This window comes from Pungitius pungitius, chromosome 21, assembly GCF_949316345.1.
Source record: "Pungitius pungitius chromosome 21, fPunPun2.1, whole genome shotgun sequence".
NCBI classification, from domain to species: Eukaryota; Metazoa; Chordata; class Actinopteri; order Perciformes; family Gasterosteidae; genus Pungitius; species Pungitius pungitius.
The window spans coordinates 1026329-1052630 of NC_084920.1; the positions used below are offsets into that span (position 1 = coordinate 1026329).

Below are 26302 nucleotides of genomic sequence, written 5' to 3' on the forward strand. Positions count from 1 at the left end.
TCTGTGAACACACGCCAGTCCTCACCTTGTCTTTGTCCTGCAGGACAATACGTAGCATTGTCCCCATGTCTCACCGGATCACTGAGGACACAATGCACGAGCACCGAGGAGCGGATCTTCACACGGGCCGTTAACTCACCTGGAAGGAATGCGACACACACACACACACACACACACACACACACACACACACACACACACACACACACACACACACACACACACACACACACACACACACACACACACACACTAACCTGTCACCAAACTCCTCCGGACACCTTCATCTTCAAAGGCGGCCACGGATTAAAGGACGAGTTACAAGCAGGTTTCCTTCAGTCCAAAGTTCAGTCTGTTACTCTGAGTGACTTTGCAGATGTTTGCAGATGTTTGCAGATGTCGGCGGGAACCCGAGCTGTTTGTGAGGCCTCGGGGAACAAAACAAACCTGCAGCTTGTTTAGATTCGATTTATCGGGACCTTTGTTTTATCAACACTTTGCTTAATTGACACTGGACTGCTTTCTTACCAGGGGGGGGGGGGGTAAGCTGATTTCTAACTACAGATTTCTCCGGCTCAGAGATTACAAGCAGCAGGCCGACGTGACCGATTATCCCGTCTCGGCCTCATGTAATTATGGTGAGCATGTACCCACGTACATGCAGCGTAACCGTGACTGTTTGATTACAGGTACAAATCCAACCCAGATGCCACCAATGGGCCCTTTTCACAGTAGCCGTTTGGCAGGTCAGTGCACGGTAAACACGGTGCATTAATATCTATGATTGCCCCGTTACGTGGGGGGGGGGGGGGGGGGGGCGCCTGGAACAAGACCATAATGACCTCAATCAATCAAACCTGCCATGACGCGTTTATTCTTCCTCACCGTCTTGGTTTAAAAATGAAAGTTCAGTTGATGCTGACTGGTGATTCGTTTTTGTAAATATTCTAAGTTGTGATGTGACGATGGTGCTGGAGGAAAAGAGGCTCAAAGGTACCACACCAAACAATAATAATGCTACTCAACCTTTAAAATACTAATGCTGCTCCACATTAAGTGTCTCGTGACGATCAGACTCCTACTGTCCGCTGGTCAGATTCAGACCCCCATGATGCATCAGTGCAGTCTCTCGCTCCCTCGCCAAGCGCCCGGCCCGCAGGAAGCTTCCGGCGGGATCCACAGCTGCTCCAGTTCGCCACCGAAAAAACACGGAGGAATTCGCACTTGGCAGCAAAGACGTCAACAAGAAGACAAAGCCTGCTGAAGACGCACGCACCCACCCAGCGGGCCGAGGGGGGGGGGGGGGGGGGGGGCGCTGTGTGGAGGCCGGTGGCGGGGGCCTCTAACTGCAGGGCAGAGCTCTGCGGCGAGCTGGGTAAGTATAGGGCACGGCGGCCTCGTGCATTAACGCATGGGTGTGGCCACGGGCTCAAAAAATGTGCTCAATGGTGGAGTGAAGAAGGCACGCAAAGTGCAAGAGTGGACGGCACCAGAGACCCGTATTGATAAGATATCATCTCCACTGCAGGTCACTGCAGGTCACCATCTAACAGGTGGCTGTTTACAGGGAGCAAAGGCAGCCGCTGACTTGTGTTTACTTCTTGCCTGGTTGTTCCCTTCATTTTTAATATTATTTTGGATTGAATAAAGCGTGGAAGGAAGCACTTCTTGGTTGAGAGAGAAAACAAACAAAGTTCAGATGGTTGCTGCTTAGTGGAACCAATCTGGGTTTCTACTAAAACAAATACAGCCTGAGTCATTACCCACTCACCCTCTGTGTAATAGGATTTGGGAAAATACATAATGATCTGTTGATATTTGTTCATGCTTCCAGCCCTTTGGAGCCTCGTGGTGTAACAGTGCAAATGCAAAATAAAGACGTTTCAAGATGGAGAGAAGAAAGAATGCAAAACTAAATGTAACATTCCCCACTTGTTTGCTGGCTGTAGATTCAATGAAACGGACAAATCAAGAAGGCCGATACATGAATTTCAAGAACTCTTACCCGTGAAAAGGACCTAGGACTTTACCCGAATTCCTTCACGGGGCGTTGGACAAAGACAGGTTTAGTCATATAACAGCCGAGGCCTAAACACAGGTCTTAAATTACAGCACAGGTGACATCAGGCTCCTTTAATGACAGCTGTGCTATCAGCTGATCTGCACTCAGTAAGCGATCCACTCCTCTTATCTCACGGTAATATGGCCACCCTGTAAAATCACAGGCTCCTGGAGCACGTGGGTGTTCTGGCGTGCAGGCATCCCCTCTGCGTCCAATCGGCCTGCACGCCACAGCTAGCGGGCAGTCTAGCGCGACGCGCATCGAGGGTTCTCCAGGGCCCTGCGATGCCGTGATCCGGAGTCATGATGTCATTCGCTGGCCTGTAATCACGCTGGTCACGTCTTCTCTGCCATGACATTCCACACGGGAGGAGCATACATCACGAGCTGCACGCAGCTGCGAATATGTAGACGCTCACAGAGCTGCTGGGGCCATGTGATGTGTGGCTACCGGAGGCAAAAAGGGACCAATGGCAGCGCCTCTGCCCGCGGTTCCAGTCATTCCTTCATCAACGTGCCGTGGAATCCTCCGTTTCATCACGGACTATCTGAGCTGCGGAATTCGTCGGCCTGCGGAGCCCGAGGGGCCTCGAGAAAACTTTGAAAACTAGTGAGATCTTCGGCAGTCTCACCGCAGAATTATACCTCTGTGAGTCTGAGCCTGAACAGGCCGCCTAAACAAACATGACCCCCCCCCCCCCCCCCCGACCACGGCACGAACAACACACACACACACACACACACACAGACACACACATGGGGGCCCAGAGAAAAGGCCCCTGATTAAACAGTCGTGCAGATAGATAACGCAGTTAGACAGCGCTCAGACTCCATGTTTACAAACAGTCAGTGGCGCTGTCGGGGGGGGGGGGGGGTCACATGACACTGATCTAGACATATGGCTCAGCAGAAGGGAAACCAGACGGTGATCATTGGGCAGAGGTTTACTGTCACCTGGATGTGTTCCTACATGCTGGCAGAAAGCACTCGGCGTAGACTTTGAACCGGGCTATAAATGTATAAAAGTTCCAGCTTTTCTTTTGAAATCTGACCCTTAGAATATTACTGTTAATTTGTGTTTTTTTCAATACCGATCCCACTCGGACTTCCTGTCATTTGTCCTATTTACCATCCGATAAAGGCTTAAACTACCCGAAAGGATCCTTATGGCTGAGAAGTTCTTCTACAGCATTGTTGCAGCCTACCTGTTTTTTACCTGCACGAGAGACCCAGTGGAATTACATTATTTGCACAATTGTGAGACATCTTTCGACCGAAAGGCAGTAAGTCAGTGAACACCCTGGAAGCCCATCTGGAGCTGAAAGGTGTCAATACCTGGCGCTCTATGCAGGGACCTATCCGATGGGTGTGTGGGGTCCGCGGGGGGGGACCCGGCATCGGAGACACGTCAGGACATGGAGACGGATGGTGGCGATGCTGGAGCATAATTAAGCCCCAAGTGCCAAGAGACTGGGATGATGGTCGCAGACGGCTTTTGGATAGACTTGTGAGCGTTTAATCTACAGGATGATGCGTTGGTCGTTGTTCATGATGTCAACAACAGTTCAGGGTGTGAAGATGTCTCGTTACTCGTCATTCGGAGTACGATCTAAAGACACAAAGTTCCCAGGCTGTATTCAGACATGCAGCAAAGTGGAAGGAGCTATTTGGGGTGCCGAGGGTTCAGTTTCCCTCTTTATCAGGTGACTCAGGTGGAGCCCTTCTACGCCCTGAACATCCATCGGTCCAAAGTATCAACAACTGGGAACTCTCTGCCCGGCAACCATGGAGCATTTCAACGATTGAACAAAGAAATAAAATAAACCCATGGAAGCAGGCGTTCTCCCTCTTTAGTGCTCTGCATGGGCATCCATCACAACAATGTCCAACAATTATTGGGAAAATTACCTGGCGATAAGCAGTACTTTGCTGACGTCACAGACACACCCGGTTATTGAAGTACTTTGTTTGCTGCCAAGAGCAGTTAAGCCAAATATAATTGCTTTAGTGCAAAATGACATACACGCCTTTGAGTGAGTGAGCGAGTGGAGGCCTTTTGTCTTCATGTAAACAGCACGTTGAACGCACGGGGGGGGGGGGGGAGGGCTGGGGAGGTGCATTACACAATAAGTCCACACTTAAATGAGAATTAACCAGGCCTGCCAGATTCCTCATGAAACTCCTGAAAGGGGGAGATTAGAGTCTCTTCCTGTCGGACAGGATACCGCCGACATGCCCCGATGCTGCCGTGCTAAAACGTCCGTTGAGTGGCAGCCGCCCCTATGGGCTTTGTAATGGTTCAATCTAACTCTTGATCTAGATCTAGAGAATACTAGAGAATAGCACTTCACTGTCCCATGACAAAACCAGTGTCCCTGCGAGTGTGTGTTTGGGCACGACATCCTGCTCTAATATGCCCTAATAACCACGATGTCATCCACCTGTTTCTTTGGCTCAGGGTAGCGATGACTGATGGGGCAATTTGGAATAATCATCTTATCTGATCTGGAACGCATGAGCTGAAACACAAATAAATGCTAGACTACAAATGTTAAATGTCGTCTGTTTGGAAAAACCCCGGGGCTTTGTACATTTTGGGGAAATTGTACACTTATTTTCTCTAAAACAATGTTGATCAAGTCTGAAAAGGTGTTTTTTGTTGTACACCAAAGCATTGACTTTCTTAGAATGCACTCTTGCGGTGCAGTGAGCACAGGGAGGAACGGTGGGGGTTCTCGAATGCTACCGTGCAAAGAAAAACACCTTTAAGAAGAGGCAGCTGTCACAAAGACGGTAACATCAGTGATGGGAGGATGAATTACCGCTGATGTATTTTTGTCACAGTTGAGCAAATGAGGAAGCACTTTAAGCATGGTCAAAACATTTTGTAAATATATTTAGATGTGAGGCAAAGAAGGAAGGAAAGAAATAGAAAGAAAAAAAAATGGACTAACTGTAACGGATGTGTTTTGTGCATTAATGAAGTCGATCCAGCAGAAGACAATAAAACATAAATAGTGCCTTCTGGTCTTTATTTGCGCCTCAGCTTCCTAGACACAAGCTTCATAGAGGAGAAGATATGAGTCAGTGCCACCGGATGTAGCTAGTACAAATGGCGCCAAATTAAACAACCACCAAAAGTATATTTAAAATCTACAACAATGGCACTTCGTCAGCTGGATGTCGTGATATTAATAACGTAATGTTGCTCACGGTAGTGGTCGCTGATACAAGTACGTTTTTATAAAGAACATAACAAAATAGTACGACATCATTTTCCCCACAACCTACCTTCAACAGCGTAACCGATCTGTGAAGGAAAAAAAACGACGGGACTACGGAAGCCCAGGAGGCGCAGAAGAGACGAAACGCAACTTCCGCCAAAACAGATCCAACTCATCGAAATACAATTCACACACACACTAATAACTAATAACCAAAAAAACAAGAGATGACACATTGAAAATGACAACATGTATTTCTGTTACATTCACCCCCACTGAATTTTATCAAAGATGAGCACTCAATACTGATCGCATTCCAAAGAAAACATTACAAATGTACAACTTACAAAGGGCCATCATCAACAAAACCATCAAAAATGTATCCCATAAGGATGAAGTGGTACGAGAGCAGAGTTTGTCTCTCAACCCAACAACTGGCAACAGGGTGCCTTGTACACCCCACAAGGCCCAAACACAAAGTGCAATGCAGTACAGACTCATAACGAAAAAAACAAAACAAGTAACAGTCTGTAACCTGGAGTTACAAACAGCCTCAACCGCGGGCTACTCATGAACAACATCCTGCCTGGACATTGTCTGTATAAGCCTATTCACAGGATCGATTAAACGACCAAATCTCGACCTGACCGGGGGCATTGAAACGACCGCAGTGTTCAGGTGCGATCTGAACCACAGTATGCAAAGAGTCAGACGCATCATCTGTCTGTGTCATGGTATCAAGCGCAGCAGTCAAAGGACAAGAATCAGAAGTCGCAGACTGATCAGTGGGGTCGTCTTCAAGTGAGATAGTTGCGTTCTTGGGATCCGAAGCAACAGTTCCCGCCTCAACCAGACTTGGGCCAGACAACTGAGCAATCCATTCAATGGTTCTGCTCTCCGAATCCACAGGCACCGCATCAGCAAGAGGGGCCTGTCCATCTCTCACCGTCACAGGAGATCCACTGTCACTTTCAATGCCAAAGCTTTCACTAGCCACACTACGAGACTCACCCCCTCTCTCAGACAAAAGCGTCTTCACCCTCGTCACCATCATCTCCTGAAATGGAGGATCCTGCAGAAGACAATAAAACATAAATAGTGCCTTTTGGTCTTTATTTGCGCCTCAGCTTCCTAGACACAAGCTTCATAGAGGAGAAGATATGAGTCAGTGCCACCGGATGTAGCTAGTACAAATGGCGCCAAATTAAACAACCACCAAAAGTATATTTAAAATCTACAACAATGGCACTTCGTCAGCTGGATGTCGTGATATTAATAACGTAATGTTGCTCACGGTAATGGTCGCTGATACAATTACGTTTTTATAAAGAACATAACAAAATAGTACATCATTTTCCCCACAACCTACCTTCAACAGCGTAAACGATCTGTGAAGGAAAAACCCGGGACTACGGAAGCCCAGGAGGCGCAGAAGAGACGAAACGCAACTTCCGCCAAAACAGATCCAACTCATCGAAATACAATTCACACACACACTAATAACTAATAACCAAAAAAACAAGAGATGGCACATTGAAAATGACAACATGTATTTCTGTTACATAACCAGAGATCAAAATGCACATTAACCCTAACGCACTTTATTTCTGGCGAATACTGTACATTGTACCACTAGGCCAACAGCTAATATCCCACCTAGCTAACAGTTAATATCCCGGCTAGCTAACAGCTAATATCCCACCTAGCTAACAGCTAATATCCCACCTAGCTAACAGCTAATATGCCACCTAGCCAACAGTTAATATCCCAGCTAGCCAACGGATAATATCCCATATAGCTAACAGCTAATATCCCACCTAGCTACAATACGTAAGCTGTGTTATATTGAGCATTAGCATTAGCATAACATTACCTTAATTATGTTAAGTTAACACTGCATGAGGTTATCAAAATGTTGACTTTAAAAAAGATGCTTATTTAGATTTTCCTATAACTTTGTCCCTGTCAACTACTAACTTAATTTCCTCTGGTATAGAGTGTTTAAACTTGTGTCAGCAGGCTGTTCATAGTAGCAGTTGTATAAAATCTCTGAATAAGTAGAAAAGAAGAAAGGCGATAAAGAATGGGGGAAAGGGGAAAGCTACTGAGATGAACACTGAGGTGACCTAGCATCGATGAGATGTTAAAGTACAGTGCGTAGAGAGGTAGATTACATCCAGAACCCACTAAAGCTTTCAGCCTGACGGCGTAAGACGATCCCGGGGCTGCTCTTTACTTTAATTAGAGCTTAGCCCACTTATCGGAGCAATCAGGCTCTCATCCCCCCCCCCCCGTGTTTGCTTTATGCTTATCAGACGTGGCCACGCACCAGACATGGCCGTACCTCGGCCCAGGCTGCCGGGTCTGATTACAGGCGGGACCACCTAAGCTAGAGATGCACACACTCACGGCGCAGCGAGGCATCTTGGGTAACAGCACCGCAAATTTGACCAAAAGAATAAAATGTGTGTGTGTGTGTGTGTTTGTGTGAACGCTGCATGTGATGCATGACACAACACAAACTGTTGTAACACTTCAACATGTGTGCTTGTGTGTATGTGTGTAGGCTACTTCCTTCCGTCTCTCTCCTACTCCTCTGAATCTCACGGTTTATGAGAGTAAGGCCTGCAGCTGAGTCCCCTGTTAGCTCCTCAATCGACCAACATGCGTTATTATTCATTATTGCATCATTATTAGTTATTAATGCACAACAAACGAACACAGGCAGCCTAGGCGCAGGTATTCCAAGAACAGCACACCGCGTGCACCACATGCTGGTTACTTGACTAGGATGGAAGCTCCATCTACAGGTCAGTTTGAAGAACATCACTTCCTCTACATATCTAAATATAGTCAATTCAGATAAAGTGTCCTTTATATTTTTGTTTTAATAAATTATAACGTATTGAAATGGTGGGTAAAAGACAATACAAAAATGTGTTCAACTATTATTTATTGTTTGTGAGTTTTTCAAAATATAATGTAAATTTAGAAAAGTTTGAAATCATCTTCAAATAAACAGACACTAAAAGAGCAGACTGACTAAAAATATGAGCTTCTTCGGTGCATAAATAATACAATTACACTTTAAATACGAGGTATTTGAGGAATGAAACTTATTTTCGTAAAAGAATATTTTCTTCACAGGCCGGTCAAAGGTCCTTCAGTGGACAGGACGTCCCTCTCGGGCCTTTTCCCCGTCCACGTCATCCAGCGACCCGTCGTGTTGACCCGGTAGAGCAGAAAGTCGACCTCGCTCTTCACTGCTTGGCCACGCCTGAGACACAGAGGGAACAAAACAAAATCACAGGTATTATGTAAATGATAAGGTTTGTAGAACATATCTGTAACACTACAGGATCTGAATACTCCTTCTATTGAGCCTGGATCTTACTGCCGCCTCTGCTGGTTTTACCTTTGTTTGGGACAAACTTGAGCGAGTGACTGAATATTCAGAAGCGCGAGGCTCCATCCTGCGGGCCGTCGTTCACAAACTCGTGGCCCAGCCCGGCGCCACACCTGCCGCACAGCACCTGGGAACACAAACCCAGCGACGTCATCCCTCTGGCTCACTTCCTGCCTGAGTTTGGTCACGCGGCGGATGGCCAAAGGGACCTTGAAGGCGGTGAGAGTCTCCATCATCCTGGTGACGCTGTCCTCGCTGATGGTGTCGGTGAAGGCCGGCCAGGGGGACGAGTGGGCCAACTTGGACTGACTGGAGAACAGTGGGTGGTTACACTGGGAGCACACGTACACACCTGCGGGGGGGTGGGGGGGGGGGGGGGGAGATAATAAAAAGACCCTCCTAAGGAAACCTGTACTACAAACCTAAACGTGGTTCATTCTTATTTTTCTGTAATTTGGCTTTTTCTCCTTTAAACACAATGCATTTATCTCAAGAAAGATGACTGTGGTTGACCAACAGCAGAAGAGGTCTTTATTAAAAAAGCGTCACAAGGCCCGGTTGGAATCACGCCAATAAGTAAATAAATAATGTAATGTGACGTAAATATTACTTTAAAAATACCTTTAATGCATGTTTATATAAATATTAAATCAATCATATCACTGCTGTGTTTTCTCCGTATAGTTAACAACAGCTTTATTATTATTCTCATTATTATAAGAAATCAGACATGGCTTAGAAAATAAATAAATACACGTGGAACCACGTGATCTTCCCCTCTACTCGTCGCTGTGACGTTACACGATGATTGGATAATAGTAATCCGGACTATTACGTCACATCACCGGGTCCTTCCTGCTCACCTGGTTTGAAATGATCTTTGTAGACTTCCCCTCCAGAGAAGCGACAGAAGGACATGGTGCAGGTTCACGGAGGAGGAACCTCGATGAGGTTCTCTCTTTGTTCCCGACGTGCTCCTTTCGTGTCAGGTGGTGCAGGATGGAGATCTGACCCGGAGCTCCTCCCACTGCAGCTACCTGTGTTCCTCCGCTAGGTGTCAGTGTGGGAGCACTCACCTGCACTCCTCCACAGTCGTGTGTATATGTAACTAAATCTATTTTAATGTATTACACACGAGGCGAGGTGCTTTGTACTTGTAAATGGCTTTCATGCATATCTGGTAAATCAACAAAACAAAAACAAAAATGATCGCAAAAATATTGCACAATGACGCACTGTTTTTACAGATATTGTTCTGCTACAGTGGTCGTCTCCAGGACAACGTTCTCCCTGATGATGCACACATGCGTGAAGAAATATGGAATCACAGAAACGAGAGTCTATTTATTGTGGTTGATGGTTGTCCCCTTGTCCTCATTATCGTTGTTTTGACACATCTGTCAACGAGAGCCTCCGATCATGAAGATGGACGCATCTCTCTCGGTAGAAACATGGAGGTTATTCGTGAGCCGCGAGGTCGGCGCTCTTCATTCATACTTGCAGTAGTGCTTCAGGGCCTCTGGCAGCTCCAGCCAGTCGATGGCCATCCTGTGGACGATGTGCTTCTGGATGGACTTCCTGCACAACGTCTGCAGGGACGAGACTGGAGCAACAAACAAACAGAATCACGGTGATGGAGACAAAGGAAGGAGAGTCGATGATACAAGTAAAGACGGATTGCTGAATTGGTCCCTTAAATACAGACATACTAAAAAATATAAGATGATGATTACAAAGAGACATGAAATAAGCACAGAGGTTAAAAAATACTATACAGGGGGATGACAATTAATTGAAAATATGCAAAACAACCACATACAAATGTCCAATAGATGGAAGACAACCTCAGAGAGACACAACATTACCGTATATTCACTCAAAAAGAAGCAGAGAGACACAAAGAGCCACACAATGAGCAGCGAGCAACATCTACGTGTCGCCTTGGCCCCTCTAGAGTCTGTGAGAAGGATCCTCAGCGCGGCACTCACATCCGTACTCCACCTGGACAATCCGGACGCACTTGGTCGCGGCGAAGACGTCCACCACGGCGTGCAGCGGCTGCACGGAGGGAATCCCCTTGGCGGACGCTCCCATGTCCTCCCCATTGATCACAATGTGCATGTCGGCCAGGCCGCGCCCTTTGGCCACGTACAGCACTCCGATCCGGCTGCGCCTGGCCGTGGGGGGCAAGGCGTTGGTCTTGTACAAGTCGTCCAAAATGTGGCTGTAGCGTCCCGGCCTGCTCCGTCCCACCAGCTTGTCCAGGGGGATCCGGACGTCCTCGATGTCCAGGTGAGAGTCGGTGAAGAAAGCCTTGGGTTTGCTGACCTCTGCCCCCGCGTCCCCGCCGCCGGCCTCCCCTCCCCCGAGCCTGCGGCCCCCGCCGGCTCCTCCCCCCGCCGCCGCCGCCTCCCCGGGGTCCTCTATGATCTTGTTGTGGTTGCGAGTGATGGCGAAAACCCAGCTGTCCCCCGAGTCTGTCAGGTCCGGGATGGAGTACTCGGGCACCGCGTCCAGGCCCCCGGGGTCCCTGGCGGTGAGGCCCACCCGCAGGTGGCCGCACCAGCCCAGCTCCTTGTCCTCGATCTCGATGAGAAAAATCTCGCCGGGCCTCAGCGGGCGTTTGCTGAAGCACACGCCGTTGGCGAAGCTCTCCACGCGGGTGGCCTGGGTGCCCAAGAGGTCCAGCCTGACGTTGGACCCGTGGACCGGATGGAATTCCATGAACTGATCGGGGAAGGGCTGCATCCCGCCTGAGAGCCTTCAGCCAGGAGCCACATGGTGAGGGAGGTGGACCAGACCCCCCCGACTCTGCTTATCTGTGGGACACTCGCGGGAGCTATTTCTGGACCCCACGCACCAACAGATGGCAAGGTATGTGTGTGTGTGTGTGTGTGTGTGTGTTGAGGGGGGCTGGCCACCATGCACATGCCCACAGTCACACACTCACTACACATGCACAAAGATCGTAAAGGGGGTTAAGGGCAGTAACAAAGCCCCTCCCCCCCCCCCCCCCACCTCGCCCCCCCCGGGCTGCCGCCCTCATTCAGTTTCACCAGCATGGAGCCATGTGACGTGGAGACATGTCGGGAGGCCTTTCATAGCGGCACTCTAAATATAGTCAGTACAGTCGGGATCTTGTTCTTAGATCCTGTATCCGGCGGGGGGGGGGGGGGGCACTGTTCAGGAGCACCACCTCGTGCTCCCTGATGGACGGGGGCCATCGTCTCAGACCGTTCTTCACATTGTCATTTCTAGGGCTTCTGGTGTGTAATGTAGGTCGAGATGGGGAGGGGGAAGGAAACGAAGAGACATCATATCCTCCTCCTTCTTCTTTTTCACCGAGTTACAAACCCTGAGTTTTGTATGTGTTTTTCCAGATTAAAACACAACGCCCCCCAACGCTGAACTTTAGCCGACAGCGTGTTTCATATCCAGTAATTAGACAGCCTCCACACAAGTGTGGGTGAGCTTTGTGTGCGTCAGTTGGGGCTCCAGGACTCTTAATCTGGATTATCATGCGTGCTCTTCATCATCAGCCTGGTGAGCTGTGATTCTCAGCAGCGCGCGACACATCTGGATGGAGGCAGCCGGTGAAGGGAGGTGTGTGTGTGTGAGAGAGAGAGAGAGGGAGAGAGAGAGAGAGAGAGAGGGAGAGAGAGAGAGGGAGAGAGAGAGAGAGAGAGAGAGGGAGATGTTCCACTCGTTGTGCGATTGGAGGACCCAGCAGACGGCATCGCTGACCGGCGCGTTTACTCACGTTCCCAAATCCTCTCTTTGTGTAAGTATATTTTATTCGTCATGTCAACATTTGTGTTTTCATTCTGTTCTCTCCTCTGAACATCAGCGCTGCACATGTTTGCATTTCTTTCCCAGAAGAAGGCTGTGAGCCCTGTTTGCCTCTGACTGCATTTTGCAGTAACTATAACTTCTAGTTAGTCATAGTCATAGTTATAGTTATAGTCATAGTTATAGTCATAGTCATAGTTATAGTAACAGTGAGTTGTGCTTTAGCCGACGCGCTGTTTGGTTTCCGTCAATTATTCTCACGATGAATGTAATTTTCTTTAGTCGGTTTAATGTCAGAAATGAGAGAAAAGTCTTTTTATTCTGACGTTTAGAAGCTTGAGGACCAGACAAAGTTGGCAGGGGGCCGACGGGCTCGGCTGCCCACATGTGGACACGTGTGCCTGATGTTGCTCTGCAGCCATTGTTTGTTATCTATTCTCAAACCCATCCAGCATTCGGTGGCTGTGCACAGAAACATCTGCATCCATCAGAGCCCTGACGCTGCTCCTCATCAGCACCGCGCCCGGACCCCACGGGATGTTGGTTCAGCCCATAATCCGCTGTGTGATTTGTCCGATTTCAAAGTAAAACCCTGCATTAATGTTAATCTCAGATTGTTACTGATCAGAGGACGCATGCACACACACACACACACACACACACAGAGTTACACATATGATGTTGTTGTGATGCTTTCACTGATTGTAAAGGTTTGATCCAAATCAGAGTATTTTGTAGTATATTTTCAGTACATTCCTTCTGCTCTTGTTTGTCTTTCGTTGTCCTCGTCCAGGTTTTACTCAGCTTTCTTTTACCTGTGACAGGTAGACCCAAAATCTGAAGGACAGATTGGGGGTTAAATATAGGAATTATACAATGAAACATTTGAACAGAACCAGTCCTCTATGCACACATGCATATAGTTGAATCAAGTGTGCTATATGATGCATGCTAGCATATAAAAATACATTATGTTCCTACATTCACTTACATTCATTCATTTACTGGACATATTGTAAAATGACACAACTGCAGCGGCTGTAGTCTCTTATGAAGTCGTATTTGTTTACGGTGATAGAATCTCTGATCAGGTCCTTCCATTCATTTCGTATCCAGTGACAATGAGGTGATGCAAAAAAAGATGACTTAGCTGCAAACAAACATAAACAACAGAGTGAAAAACGAGCAGCAACAGGATTTCAAACTCGTGGACAATATGGCAGCACCAGCCGGTCCGGTTCTAGCGTTCTCCAATTAGCTTGGACGGAGCGGCGGTAGCTTAGCGGCGGTTTAGGCGTCCTGATGTGCGTGTGAGCGCATGTGTTCATTTTCTGGCACTTTGACTGCATGTGTGTCGGTGAGGTTTATCTCCACCGTCCATTTTGGGTCAGAGCAGATTAGTCCGAGTCCACCAGCTGCTGTGGAATCGGCCGAAATCGTCCCCGCACGGCGGCCACGTAGCAGGGCCCTTGACCCACGGGTTCCCTCCCTGGGACGGCCGTCCCCAAACCTCTGTCCTCTGATGCTGTCCCGTCCTCAGCATCCTGAGGGACAAAGTCAGCGGCCGGATGACGGTTTTCTAAAGCCACGCGAGGAGGATGAAGAAGGTCCGGTTTACGCTCTGCGTTACGTAAGAAAGTCTTTAACCGGCTCCAGAGGACACGTGTGGTGGGGGGGGGGGGGGGGGGGGGGACTCTGCAGGGGGTGAGGCTGGACGGCTGGATGGAAGACGGCGTGCTGAAAACTACCCCAGAAAAGCCTTTTCTTACCATGACGCACACGTCTTTGGTCACAGGGAACAACGGTCTCTTCTATTTTGAACCTTTAACACTCAGAAGGCTGAGGGGGGGGGTTCAAAGGTCCTCAGATGACTGAGTGATCTTCTCCCATTAATGCAGAGATTGCATATGTGACCAGTTTCGTTCTTCACTCGTTTCAGGTGCCTCGGCTGCTGTGATGTGAAATCTAGAAAATGGCGGAGAGTGGAAAGAACGGCGAGAGAAGAGGCCAGGATGATGGGAGGAGAGGAGGTGGTGGCCCCCCCCCGGCCGCCGGCATCAAGAGGCACCTCCCGCGGGGCATCGTGATCCAGCTGACGGGCACGGAGGGCGAGTGGGACAGCCTGGACGACGGCGAGCTCATCTTCTCCCTGGACCACGATGACGACTGCCCCTCCGCCTCCCCCCCCAGGGGGGGGCAGCCTTCCGTCGAGGACAACCACAAGCTGCGTTCCCCGGCTTTCCACGTCCCGCTCTCCCCCTCGGACCCCGGCTCTCTGGGCGACTGCTTCCTGTCGCCGGGTCCTTCCTCCCCCCCCCACCGGCCCCTCGCCAGCCTGGTCAAGTCCCTCTCCACCGAGCTGGAGCTCCAGGAGAGCTCCTCCCTGAGGCCCAGGCCCGTCATCAGCCTGGTGAAGTCCATCTCCACCGAGATCTCCCGCTCGGAGCCGGAGGTGTCGCAGTCCAGGTCCGACTCCCGCCTCAACCTGCACATGTGGAAGCAGCTCACCCAGCCCAGAGGGGACTCCCGCACCGCCCCCCCCTCTCCCAGCGCACACTCCCCCACCGCCGAGGCTCTGAAAGGGGGCTTCTTCAAAATGGAGCTGGAGGACACCAAGAGGAAGCTCTCTGAGGCCGTGCACGAGCCCTTCAGCAGCATGTTCAGCAAGATCATGAGGGAGGAGGGCAGAGGCCACGGCGCCCCCCAGGTGGGCCCCCGGGGTCCGGGGCACGAAGGTGGCACGGACGCAGTTCTCTCCGAGTCTCCCGTGAGGAACGCCAGAAAAGCCGAGGCTGATGTTTTGCCCGCGTTCGAGTGGCCCGGGAGGGGCCCGCGGGGGCCCCGCTGCCCCGTGCACCACAGCCGGACCGAGGAGCCGGAGCCCAACGCCGCGCCGGACCCCGTCGACGAGCCCCCCGGGCAGAGGGCGAGGGCGTCGCCCACCGGGGCCGCGCCCCTGGTCCGGACCTTCGAGCCCCCCCCGCCCCCTGGCCCTCTGCCCTGCAGGAGTTTGTTCTGCGTGGCGGTGCTGTCCTACGGCTACTTCGTGCTGCCGCTCAGCCCATACCTGTCGGGCCTGGCGCTGGGCCTGGCGCTGGGCTTCTTGCTGGGACTGCTGCTCATCAGGATGGGCTCCCCCAGGTCCCGCCGCTCAGCCTCTGCACACAGGGCGGCACAGACTCCGTCAGGGGGGGGGGTTCTGCCGGGCGTCGACGTCGGCACGGAGCCGGACGCGCTGAAGGTAAATCCGTCCCATTCCTCCATCGGCTCCACGGTTCCATCCAAACCGGGTTCTGTTGTAGGTGGCTCTTCTTCTTCAATGAATGTCCAGTGTGAGGCTCTAACCAGTTAGCTTAGCTTAGCACGACGAGGAGAACCCAAACCCAGTAAAAGTTAGTTCGTTTTAATTTGTCTCTGAAAGAACACGTCAGCTGACGCTTTCCTTCACAGACTAAAGCTTCTGTAAGTGGTCTGTAACCCAAAGTGCAATTAAAAGCTTTAATAGAACGATGCTATCAGAGCCTCAGCGCTAATTACTGTCCTCCTGACACGGGGCAGAGGTCAGCCCCCCCCCCCCCCCCCCCACACCCCCCCAGACGCTGTCAGTTCCAGTCCGTTAGCGGAGGACGGGAGGAAGCCTTAATGTGTCGGAGGGCTGGAGAGTGGAGGTGGAAGTTGGGAATGGGGGGGGGGGGGTCGAGATAAGTCCCCTGTTCAAGTCATTAGCGGTTGGGCGGAGGGAGCTGCTGAGGTTTCTGGTGTTGAGACCACAGACGCATTAAAGCACAAATCTAATCTCACTTTGAATAAAACGTGGTTTGTTGGAGCCTTCGGAGGAAGCATCGAGCTCCTAAAGGATCATCAGTCACTTCACATTCAGGGAAGGTTTCAGAGTTCCCCTCATTCGATCATCGTTAACCTAAATTCTCAGATTGATCAAGTGTGTTGAGCCAGAGAAGAGGCCCAAGGACACAACTACTGAAGAAGAGAACTACTTTTTGTAATATTCTGTGCATATCCTCGTATCACCACTATCAAGGCAGACTCCATAATCCACCACTCATTCCATGTCAAAATTAATTGAAATCCACAAAGCAGAATTGACCTTTGATGTGTTTTGATTATTATTCACATTTCTGTATCGATGCTCTTTACTTCGATGCGGATGACAATGACATCATGACTTCTCTCTGCTCAGGGCTGGATGAACGAGGTGCAGGACTACGACCCGGAGACGTGGCCTCCGGCTGTGACGCACCCCGTGTTTGCCGCCCTGCGGGGCTCTCGTCTCCGGCTCGACGTCGGGCGCCGCGCCGCGCACGACGAGAGGCCCCACGAGGCCGCCCCCGTGCCGTCACGCTGCTTCCAGCTCGCACACAGCAAAGTACGCTCACTGGTCTGCTTATGTGAGGCTAATGTCTTTTTTTGATGGTAAACAGAACAAAAGAAAAGGCCTGATGTGTTTGGTCATGATATCGTGCACAGGGAAACTCACGCATTGATGTTCAAAGGTCTGAGGGAAAATTAACATGGAGAGAAAGACACAAATTCAATTATTTGTTAAATCCCCTTTTCAGCTGCTTTAATGAAACATCTGACTGCACAGATCCTCTCTTCTGCTTCGACACAATACAACTGTTTCCCAAAGGTGTTCCTGCTGCCCTCTGTGCTGGCTCGGAAGAGAACGTGGAATCCAAAGTATCCCGTTTGCATCCAACTGGCCGCGGGACCCAGCTCCCGGGAGGACGAGGGGGGGCGAGCGGAGGACGGTCGTCCACGGCCCAGTTCCTCCAAACGCGGCCCGGACCCGGACCCCCCCACCACCCTTTACCTCTTCGGGCGCACGGGAAGAGAAAAAGAAGAGTGGTTTCGCCACTTCCTGTTCGCGTCCACGGAGGCGGAGGCGGAGAGACGGGGTATGAGACACGTGAATGATGCGTGGAGACGAAGCGGTGTGTGTGTGTGGGGGGGGGGGGGCGCGGATTACATGCTCCAATTCTTTGCTCTCGTTGGTGACATGAAGACAAGGGCTTTGAAATGAGAAGTGTGAACGTCAACAAGTCAGAGACGGACAGACACTCACACGCCATCACATCTCTGGGGGGACGGGGGCCGCGATCATCGTGACCGTGTGTGTGTGTGTGTGTGTGTGTGTGTGTGTTGATACGCTGCCTGTCTTGTCCCAGATGAACCAGCGGGGGCGGCGAGCGTAGCTTCCCCGAGCGGCTTGGACGAGGACGGCGACGCCCCCCCGACGCCCCCGCTCGCATGCGCCCCCCCGACGCCTCCGCTCAGCCAGGCCTCCGCTGGCACCGGGGGCCTCCTCCCGCTGGACTACGCCGGCTACATGGCCCGTCTCCTGGCCGCGGAGGAGGGGGCCCCCCCCTGGAGCCCCGGGGCCCGCGGCGCCGAGACGAGTCCCACGCTCAGAGGAAACGTGAGTGGTGCTCGCAGGTACCATTGGGTGGAGGATTGAGCCTTTCCATTGTTCTGCTCTTCTGGCCTGGCCCTCACCGTGCTGTTCCCACAGTGCACCTGTGATCCGGCGGAGCGGCCCGGTTCGAGCCCGACGGCGTGGGCCAACGCTCTGATCGGTCGAGTCTTCTGGGACTTCCTGCGGGAGAGGCGCTGGTCCGACGCGGTTTCCCACAAGATCCAGAAGAAGCTGAGCAAAATCAGAGTGCGAAGCGTTTTCCTGAGAAAAGACACGCTGTGTCAATTTGAAGTCACGGACGGAGTTGAAATGTGACGCATTTTTATGTCATTTATCATTTCACAGCTGCCTTATTTCATGAATGAGCTGACTCTGACTGAGCTGGACATGGGCTGCTCCATGCCACAGATCACCTCTGCCTCCGGACCACAGGTCAACCACAGAGGTGAGGACAGAGCGGGGGGGTCCGACGCATGGCACGCGGCAGAAGGCCTCGTTGCCCGGGTGATTACGGCGAGCATCAGACCCGACCCCGCTGTCATCCGGTTGTAATCTCAGCTGCAGACTCATCGCGCCGCGACCTCCGACATTCGCAGCGCATTAGCCCCTGCGAAGCGTGTGTTTTAAAATCGTCCCCCACTGACGAGAGGAAAGTGTGTCAGCGACTTTAACCTCCACCCCTGTTCCCCCCGGAACCACCTGCCTCCCAATTATCCTGTTTCAGCTCCTGACGGGGCTTTAGAAATATGTCCTGATTTGAATTAAATTCAGTTTCGAGGCTTGATCATCACTGTAAAAGCTGTTTTAATCCGCCCACCATGCACCGTGTGTGTGTGTGTGTGTGTGTGAGAGAGAGAGAGTCCGGTCTTGGTTTTGGTGGCCTGGTGCTGACCTCCTCTCGCCGCCCCCTGCAGGCCTGTGGGTGGAGCTGCAGCTCGTGTACACCGGCGCCCTGCAGATGACCCTGCAGACAAAGTTCAACCTGTCCAGGCTGGGCAAAGACGGCGGTCAGGAGGCCGACTGCGCGGCCGAAGCCGCCAGCCACCGGTCAGCACACACACACACACACACAGACCTCTCTTCCACCCCCCCTGATACACATGACATCGATAAGCAGAGACCTGCCGAGGGGGGGGGGGGGGGGGGGGGGATTACGGGCTTTACGCAGAGGGGGAAAACTTGTGTTTGTTAATCTCGTCAAGCCTTCAGACAAGTGGAAGAGCATGAAGAGCATCTGTCCACGATGCTCACATGGACTCTGTGATCCGGCTGCAGGCCCGTGGTCGGCGTGTTGGCGGACAGCGACGAGGAGTCGTCCAGCGCGGGCTCGTCCGACGAGGAGGAGCCGCCGGCGTCCGAGCCTCAGGCCCCGGCAGGGGAGAGAGGCTGCTCGCCGGCTCCTGATGGGTACGTGCGAGTCACGTGACTCCACGGCGTGAACGTCCCAAAGAAGAAGGGTTTAACTCTCCAGCCTCTGAAGACTAAATCTCCTCTCTCCTCCTCTCTTTTCCTCTTCTCTCCCCCCTCCTCTTCTCGTCTCTCCTCTAATCCTGTCTTACAGGACGGGGGGCGGAAAGACCGGGCGGAAGATTTTGAGGTTTATGGACAAAATAGCCAAGTCCAAGTACTTCCAGAAGGCGGCAGAGAACGAGTTCATCAAGAAGAAGTTTGAGGAGATGTCCAACACGCCCCTGCTGCTCACCGTGGAGGTCCAGGAGCTGTCAGGGACTCTCGTCGTCAACATCCCGCCGCCTCCAACGGACAGGATATGGTCAAAATGGCCGCCTCATGTCTCCTGTTGGGGGGGGGGGGGGGGGGTAGTTTGCATTGCTGGAGGACCGCCGGGTGTGAAACGTGTTGCGTTGTCATCTCCTCTCTCCAGGTACAGCTTCCGCGCCCCGCCCAAGCTGGACCTTCATGTCCGTCCCAAACTCGGGGAGAGGGAGGTCACCTTCTGTCACGTCACCGAGTGGATTGAAAAGAAGCTGCAGGACGAGTTCCAGGTAAAAAAAAAAGCAGGAAGGAGGGGCCTCGGCTGCCGTCGTCCTCGCAGTCACCTCCTCCGTTTGCCCCCTGCAGAAAGTCTTCGTGCTGCCAAACATGGACGACGTCTGCTTACCTGTGATGCGCTCGCTGGTGGACGCTCGGCCCTCCAGCGAGTCCACGGAGAGGCTCCCGGCCGGGGGCCACGAGTCGGACTAGACGGGCTTCAAACCCACGTTTACACGCCAGGGTCGCTGCCTCCACGCCACCTCGGTGACGTCAAACCCTGAGGAGCAACAGGGAGGCAGAAGAAAGCCTTTTCCTCTTTTATAGCAAAGACCACTCTGCCATCCCGCTCCATGCGTGTAATCGATGTGATGCCTGATGCTCAAGAAAAAGCCTCCATTAAACACACGGCTGAATATTAAAAGACGACGTTGGTGTTTTTCTTCATGATGATGGATCACTGAGAAGACTCGACCTGGTGGGAAAAACAACGCGTGAAATGGAATCACATGAGGAAGACGTGTGAGTGGGAGGGTGTGTGTGTGTGTGTGAGTGTGTGTGTGTGTGTGTGTGTGTCGCTCTGCTGGACACCGTTGAGTTATTTGCGTCATGGTTCATTGGAGCAGCTCTGCTCAGTGTCTAATGATGTTGTTATTCCACCACATGAAGACATTAGTCCTCATGAAGACATCATAGCAATGATCCGGTTCTTCCAAAGGCTTCATGGTGAATATGAAGGTTTTCGGTGGTGAGGAGCTCCAGGAGGGGCGAAGGTTCTTCTGCTGAGATGATCTGTCCGATGGTCTTCCATCGCCATGCAGTGGCAGTTGGATCCGATGTGGCGCGTTTGTTGTTGTTAGCAGCTGTTGAACATGTGTTGAGCTTTAGAGGGCAGCACCTGTCCATCGCTCAGCAGGAGCTCAGCAGACACGCTGTCAGTCAGGAGAGCTCACTAAGAGATCCCTGCTCATTGGGAAGGTGGTGACAGAAGATTACAGATGATCCTTCAACCTTGTTGCACTAATCATTATTGTTGACATTTGCACACATCAAATATCTTAAGTGATTATTATAACTCCATATTGTAATGTTACTGATTAAACACATGGTGTCGTTTATGGATTTAATGATGTCTTATTGCTTGGATCTGGTGTTAGTTAACAGGTTATAATCATCAATCATGTGAAAACATCACCTACAAATAACTGAATGTATTCCAGTGTTTGTGGAGAAAGCTCCTTTACAAAAGGTCACGTTGTGTAAAGTCCTTAAAGCACCAAGTCCAACTGAAGGGAAAATCCATGTCGGCAGTGAAAAAGTGTCCATTGAGTCTGATGTAAGACACTAAACGCCTTCTATGCTGTGTGTGTGTGTGTGTGTGTGTGCGCGCGTGTGCGTGTGTGCGTATGTGTGTGTGTGTGTGTGTGCGCGCGTGTGCGTGTGTGCGTATGTGTGTGTGTGTGTGCGTATGTGTGTGTGTGTGTGCGTATGTGTGCGTGTGTGTGTGTGTGTGTGTTGAGGGGGGGCTGGCCACCATGCACATGCCCACAGTCACACTCTCACTACACATGCACAAAGATTGTAAAGGGGGTTAAGGGCAGTAACAAAGCCCCCCCCCCCCCCCCCCACACCTCGACCCCCCCACTGCCGCCCTCATTCAGTGTGTTCCTGTTGGTCCTGTGTGAGATGCAGCATCATAGAACTCAGATCTCTGCTGATACACATCGTGGAGGGTCCATATTCTGATTGGTTCTAGCAGCTTTAACATGAACACAGAATCACGAGTAGCAGAAATATGAATTTTCTTCAGATACAAGTTCAGATGAAATGAATCACTGATGAAATGATGCAGTGTGCAGCGTTATCTGTGAGGGTGTTATTCACTGAAACTCTATCTCGTGTGACTTCCTGAACATTTCCCGGTGTCTGTGTGACGCACACACACATGCACACGCACACACACACACGCACGCACACACACACACACACGCACACACACACACACACACACACACACAGTCATTGGTAATACAAAGGGAGCAGGATTGAGCTCATTTCCCAATAAGCAGCACGTGTCGGACCCACTTCTCATCCCTTTGTGACCCTATGAATACTCCCTTAAAAAAACTTCCCTTTATGACTGGACCAAAGAATTCCCCTGAATTGTTCTCTTTTGAATGATGACTCAATGCATGTATTATATGTCTGGAAAAGATCATTCATCAGCAGAGGAATGAGCACTTCCACAGTGTTGTGTAAGAGGTACGAGAAAAAAAGGTTTTACTATATAACTATAGTTATTGAATGTTAAATTAAAACACAAATAAAGAAGCAGTATTCATCCTGTTCTTTCTCGTCTCGTTATGAAGAACCCAGATTCAATCAATAAAACAAAGGAAAAGTGTACATCATTCGAGTGGGGGCCCTGTTTTTCTTTAATCATCAATAAGAAATAAGCGACACACAACTTAGAATAATGGTGGGAACATCTGAATGCAAAACCTGGAATGGTTTCTGTTCTCTACCTGCTGGAGGCCTTTCTTCTCATTTCACAGTGAAACTCTCTCTTTATGAGAAGCACCAACCAACAAATGGCACCTGGGCTGCTTTTTGTCTGAATCCTAAATTGAATAAAGATGATTCGATGACTAAAAGATCCAGTTCCACCGGTGTGGCCACGCCTCTTCACCCTGCTGACTCCGCCCCCTTCACCTGCGCTTGAAATAGAGCGCAGCCTGCAGAGCGGAGTTCAAATACCGAAGGTCCCTGAAGCTGCTCCGCATCTTCATCCTCATCCTCATCCCCAGACGAGTGGACCATGGCCGGGGAAGGACGCTTCGTGTTCAGTGCCCGAGTGATCGGGGCCGTCCACAGGGACACACCCAAGATGAAGGTGAGGAAGACCTCGTGTGAGCTGCTGGATATGTGTGTGTGTGTGTGTTTGTGTGAAGGTTTCAAGTCCTTTTCTCTCTCCCCAGATGTTCATGATTTCTGTGTTGTGGTCCGACGAGACGGAAGTTATCGTCTACAGATCCTTCAACGACTTCAAGAAACTTCACGTAAGACCAAAACATCTCCCCCCTGGAACTCGTTGACTTCATAGTTGTAAAAATAATTCATTAAAATGTGTTTGTTTCGTCCAAACAGAAGCAGCTGAAGAAGAGATTTCAACCCGTGAACAATTTAAAGAGAAATAAAAGAGTGATCCCCAAATTTAGAGGTAGGATCATTTTAACTGAGGTTTGATGAAATGATGTACTCGGAGACACTGTGTTTGCACATTAATCTGCATTAGTTTTGTGTCTTGGTTGAATTGTAAGCATCGTCCTCTCACCCTGGCGAGCATTCACCCTGGACGCGTTCCTCTCTCCAGGGCACGTCAGGAGGAACAGCCTCCAGCAGAAAGGATCTCAGCGCTCCGTCCAACGCATGAAGTCCTTGGAGACCTACTGCGACCAGCTGCTGAAGTGCGACCATACTGTGACTCAGAGCTCCGAGGTGGCTCAGTTCTTCTCGCCCAAAGACCACGACCTGCAGGCCGACTTCACCAAGAACAGGTAGAGGGTCGCGTCGGCGCTGAGCTCCGGGCCTGTGCCACTTCAGTAGTAGCCGTGCGTTCTCAAAGGCCTGGTTTCTCTCTGTCCCACAGCATCATGATGCTGCTGTCTGAAGATCTGCCCGATGGTGCAGGAGGTGCTGATGTGAGGCGCCAGCAGGCGGGCAGCGTCACGCAGCCCTTCGTCAGCCAGACGTACCGCTGTGTGGCTGCTTACGAGACAAAGGACACCAACAACCGCCCCTTCAAGGTCGCTGTGGACGAGGCGCTGGAGGTGCTGATCAAGGACCCGGCAGGTCGGTGCTAAACTTTTCTTCATCAGCTGCCTCCTGAAAAGCTGCAAAAAGCTCGAGCCGCGCAGACGACCATTTGCATCCTGCTCAGAGTGCGTTTCATCTGCAGGCTGGTGGCTGGTGGAGAACGAGAACAAGCTGCTGGCTTGGTTTCCTGCTCCCTACCTGGAGCTATGGGACCAAGAGGCCGCCGCCGACGATGATGATGATGATGATGTGTTCCCACTCGCAGGTGTGTGACAAGAATGCACCAGGTGACCTGAGTCGCTTGATCACAGGACCTTTGGGTTTGACCGTCTTGTTTGTGCCCTTCAGGTGCCCTGTACTGCGTCGTGAGGAGTTACTCCTCCCAGAAGGACGACGAGGTGTCTGTGCCCATTGGCTCCGTGGTGGAGGTGCTGAGGAGGACGGATGACGGCTGGTGGTTCATCAGGTTTAATGGAAAATCAGGTTACGTCCCGTCCAGGAACCTGCGACCTCACAACCACCCACTGCACAGCCTGCAGAGAAAGCTGCACAGTTCCACCCTGAACCCGGCGACCAGCAGGGACCTTCAGGCTCCTCCGGCTCCTCGGCAGAGGGGTCCTTCAGGTCAGTCCGGAGGAGTCCGTCTCCAAAAGGCCCGGTCTCTGGACATCCTCTCTGAGACGCAGCCGCACTCGACCTCAGAGGGCCGTGGACGCCGCATGAGCACCGAGGTCAGCTTCCCCCCGAGGGTCGCATCATCAAGCCCCACCGGCGGCCCCGCAGCCCCCCCGCAGCCCGGGGGCAGTGAGGGGGGGAGCCGCCGGGGCTCCAGCATCAGCACCGACAGCTCCGTGTCCGCGAGCTCCAGCGGGGGTGAGACGGCCTCGCCGACTCCCAGGGTGCCCCCCAGGCCCAGAACCGAGGAGATCCTGACCCGGTGCAGCACCATGACCCGCAAGGCCGCCCTGGCCTCCAGGACCCGGCTGTGATTCATGGAACGTTCATGTAACCCATTTAACCTGTTGGACCCCATCGGGTCTGTCAGTCAGGTGTGTTTTGTCTCTATTCTACATGTTTTCATGTCTTTGATAGTTACTTGGTATGCAAATGTATTTGCAAGTTGTATATAATAATTATCCATAAAAAAAGAAATGTAGCTTCAGTGAAGCAACACAAGGAGCAGGAACAAGAAAATGTACGCGACATTTTCATTTAAAAGTACACAAATGCTCTGTTTATCTTCTTCAGAGTTGACTTAAGTTTACGATTGTTGATTCACTCTCACGTTACGTAACATCTGCACAGAAACCTGAAGCTTCTTCCTCAGTTTCCAAACGAAGCCGTTGTGACGGGAAAGAACAACAGTTTCCTGGTGTAACTTTGTTGTACATTTAGTTGTTGTACATCTTAGTTTGTTGCTTATTGTGTTAATATTTATATTACTGTCATTAATGCTCTGCAGAGTAATGCTCTGCATTAGAAATGTGTATAAAATGTGTCAATAAAGTCAAATTTAAACAAAAGCATCAAGAAGTTCCTGTTTAATGAATAACATATTTTAGTATAACTGTTGAGGCATTTCTACATTAAATATGTTTCAATCACCTGAATACATTCTATGAGCCACAGGGGACACTTTGTACGTCTCCCTTTTAATTATTTGCCAACAGTTACAATATTGACAATGTTTTAATGAGTTATGGGCTAATTGACTTCGCAAGGGGTGTGGCTTAATCGGGGTTCAAAATGACTTAGGACTCTTGGGGGGTCCCCTAAAATGTAACTCTAAAAAATACTGAAGACTACCTTGCTACACTATATACTGCAGGCAAAATTATATTGACATATTTTGAAGGTGGGATAATGGTGTTGGGATGTTTTTCACGGTTTAAAATCATCAACTAAATGTGCACAGCTACGCCTGTGACTCTCCACTGCTCACTGCGTAGAGCAGTGGGTTCGTTGGCTTTAGCATGTTTTGACCCACGGGGTTCGAATCCCGATCGTTCCGATCTTCTTTTAAATGTATTTTCTTGAATGCATGTTTTCATGCGTGGTTGTCATGCAGTGCTCACTTATGCAATCGTGAACGCTGCGATGGATTCGTGATGCGTTTTGTAGATTTTCATCAACATGTTTGTGAATGTGCTGCTGTCAGCTGGCAGGTTGTTTGTCTTCATACACATAAAGCAAGAAACTCTTCTAATCATTACGTTACACTGGGTGTCTAAGTTAGTTAATGGAACACCAACTCCAAATATTTTACTGTAATAAGCAATTATTATGGAGATATAAACATAATTGAAGCACTTAGAGGATTTTCATGAGGGATTTAACTCTTTGTGAGGCTTCGTTCAACAATAACCTACGTGTCTGCATCGTAGACCACAACGACAATCAGTGATGCTATTGGCTGCCCTGATTGCTGCCTAATAGGATATAAATAAATTATTGTTATAAATATAAAACGTCACTAAAGACCTATCATTTTCACAATCATTTTTAGTGTTAAAAATATTTGTCGGGGACCCCACAAAATCTAAAAATAATTTCTTATAGGGGGTCCCTAATGACTTATAGGGG

The 26302-nt window shown here is 50.5% G+C and overlaps 4 protein-coding genes across 4 annotated transcripts; 2 read left to right on the plus strand and 2 right to left on the minus strand.

Annotated features, from left to right (window-relative positions):
* Nucleotides 1-8221: 8221 nt before the first annotated feature.
* msrb1b (methionine sulfoxide reductase B1b) lies at nucleotides 8222-9953 on the minus strand. Its single transcript, XM_037464403.2, has 4 exons — nucleotides 9555-9953; nucleotides 8901-9043; nucleotides 8701-8818; nucleotides 8222-8562 (listed from the first exon to the last, which is right to left on the minus strand). The coding sequence occupies exons 1-4, from the start codon at nucleotides 9607-9609 to the stop codon at nucleotides 8546-8548; spliced, it is 333 nt and encodes a 110-aa protein (XP_037320300.1). The 5' UTR covers nucleotides 9610-9953; the 3' UTR covers nucleotides 8222-8545.
* Nucleotides 9954-10020: 67 nt separating this feature from the next.
* Nucleotides 10021-11540, minus strand: neurl2 (neuralized E3 ubiquitin protein ligase 2). The gene is made up of 2 exons (XM_037464400.2): nucleotides 10680-11540; nucleotides 10021-10294 (listed from the first exon to the last, which is right to left on the minus strand). Exons 1-2 carry the CDS (start codon nucleotides 11437-11439, stop codon nucleotides 10179-10181), a joined length of 876 nt encoding a protein of 291 aa, XP_037320297.2. The 5' UTR covers nucleotides 11440-11540; the 3' UTR covers nucleotides 10021-10178.
* A 445-nt stretch (nucleotides 11541-11985) lies between these two features.
* tex2l (testis expressed 2, like) lies at nucleotides 11986-21276 on the plus strand. Its single transcript, XM_037462779.2, has 12 exons — nucleotides 11986-12472; nucleotides 14420-15721; nucleotides 16679-16864; nucleotides 17129-17396; nucleotides 17667-17917; nucleotides 18011-18160; nucleotides 18260-18359; nucleotides 18829-18961; nucleotides 19190-19321; nucleotides 19476-19685; nucleotides 19797-19917; nucleotides 19994-21276. Exons 2-12 carry the CDS (start codon nucleotides 14453-14455, stop codon nucleotides 20114-20116), a joined length of 2943 nt encoding a protein of 980 aa, XP_037318676.2. The 5' UTR covers nucleotides 11986-12472; nucleotides 14420-14452; the 3' UTR covers nucleotides 20117-21276.
* Nucleotides 21277-22523: 1247 nt separating this feature from the next.
* LOC119212441 (NADPH oxidase organizer 1-like) lies at nucleotides 22524-25223 on the plus strand. The gene is made up of 7 exons (XM_037462819.2): nucleotides 22524-22796; nucleotides 22882-22962; nucleotides 23051-23123; nucleotides 23277-23460; nucleotides 23553-23755; nucleotides 23862-23984; nucleotides 24068-25223. The coding sequence occupies exons 1-7, from the start codon at nucleotides 22722-22724 to the stop codon at nucleotides 24706-24708; spliced, it is 1380 nt and encodes a 459-aa protein (XP_037318716.2). The 5' UTR covers nucleotides 22524-22721; the 3' UTR covers nucleotides 24709-25223.
* The last annotated feature ends 1079 nt before the right edge of the window (nucleotides 25224-26302 follow it).

Bases quoted from the DNA above. Each gene is read 5' to 3' on its own strand.
- neurl2 (XM_037464400.2), bottom strand. From the start codon at position 11,439: ATGCAGCCCTTCCCCGATCAGTTCATGGAATTCCATCCGGTCCACGGG. The intron at 10,295-10,679 runs GTGAGTGCCGCG...TTGTTGCTCCAG, and splicing joins TGTCCAGGTGGAGTACGGAT to TCTCGTCCCTGCAGACGTTG.
- tex2l (XM_037462779.2), top strand. From the start codon at position 14,453: ATGGCGGAGAGTGGAAAGAACGGCGAGAGAAGAGGCCAGGATGATGGG. The intron at 17,397-17,666 runs GTATGAGACACG...GTCTTGTCCCAG, and splicing joins GGCGGAGGCGGAGAGACGGG to ATGAACCAGCGGGGGCGGCG. The intron at 17,918-18,010 runs GTGAGTGGTGCT...CTGTTCCCACAG, and splicing joins GTCCCACGCTCAGAGGAAAC to TGCACCTGTGATCCGGCGGA.
- LOC119212441 (XM_037462819.2), top strand. From the start codon at position 22,722: ATGGCCGGGGAAGGACGCTTCGTGTTCAGTGCCCGAGTGATCGGGGCC. The intron at 22,963-23,050 runs GTAAGACCAAAA...TCGTCCAAACAG, and splicing joins ACGACTTCAAGAAACTTCAC to AAGCAGCTGAAGAAGAGATT. The intron at 23,461-23,552 runs GTAGAGGGTCGC...TCTGTCCCACAG, and splicing joins GCCGACTTCACCAAGAACAG to CATCATGATGCTGCTGTCTG.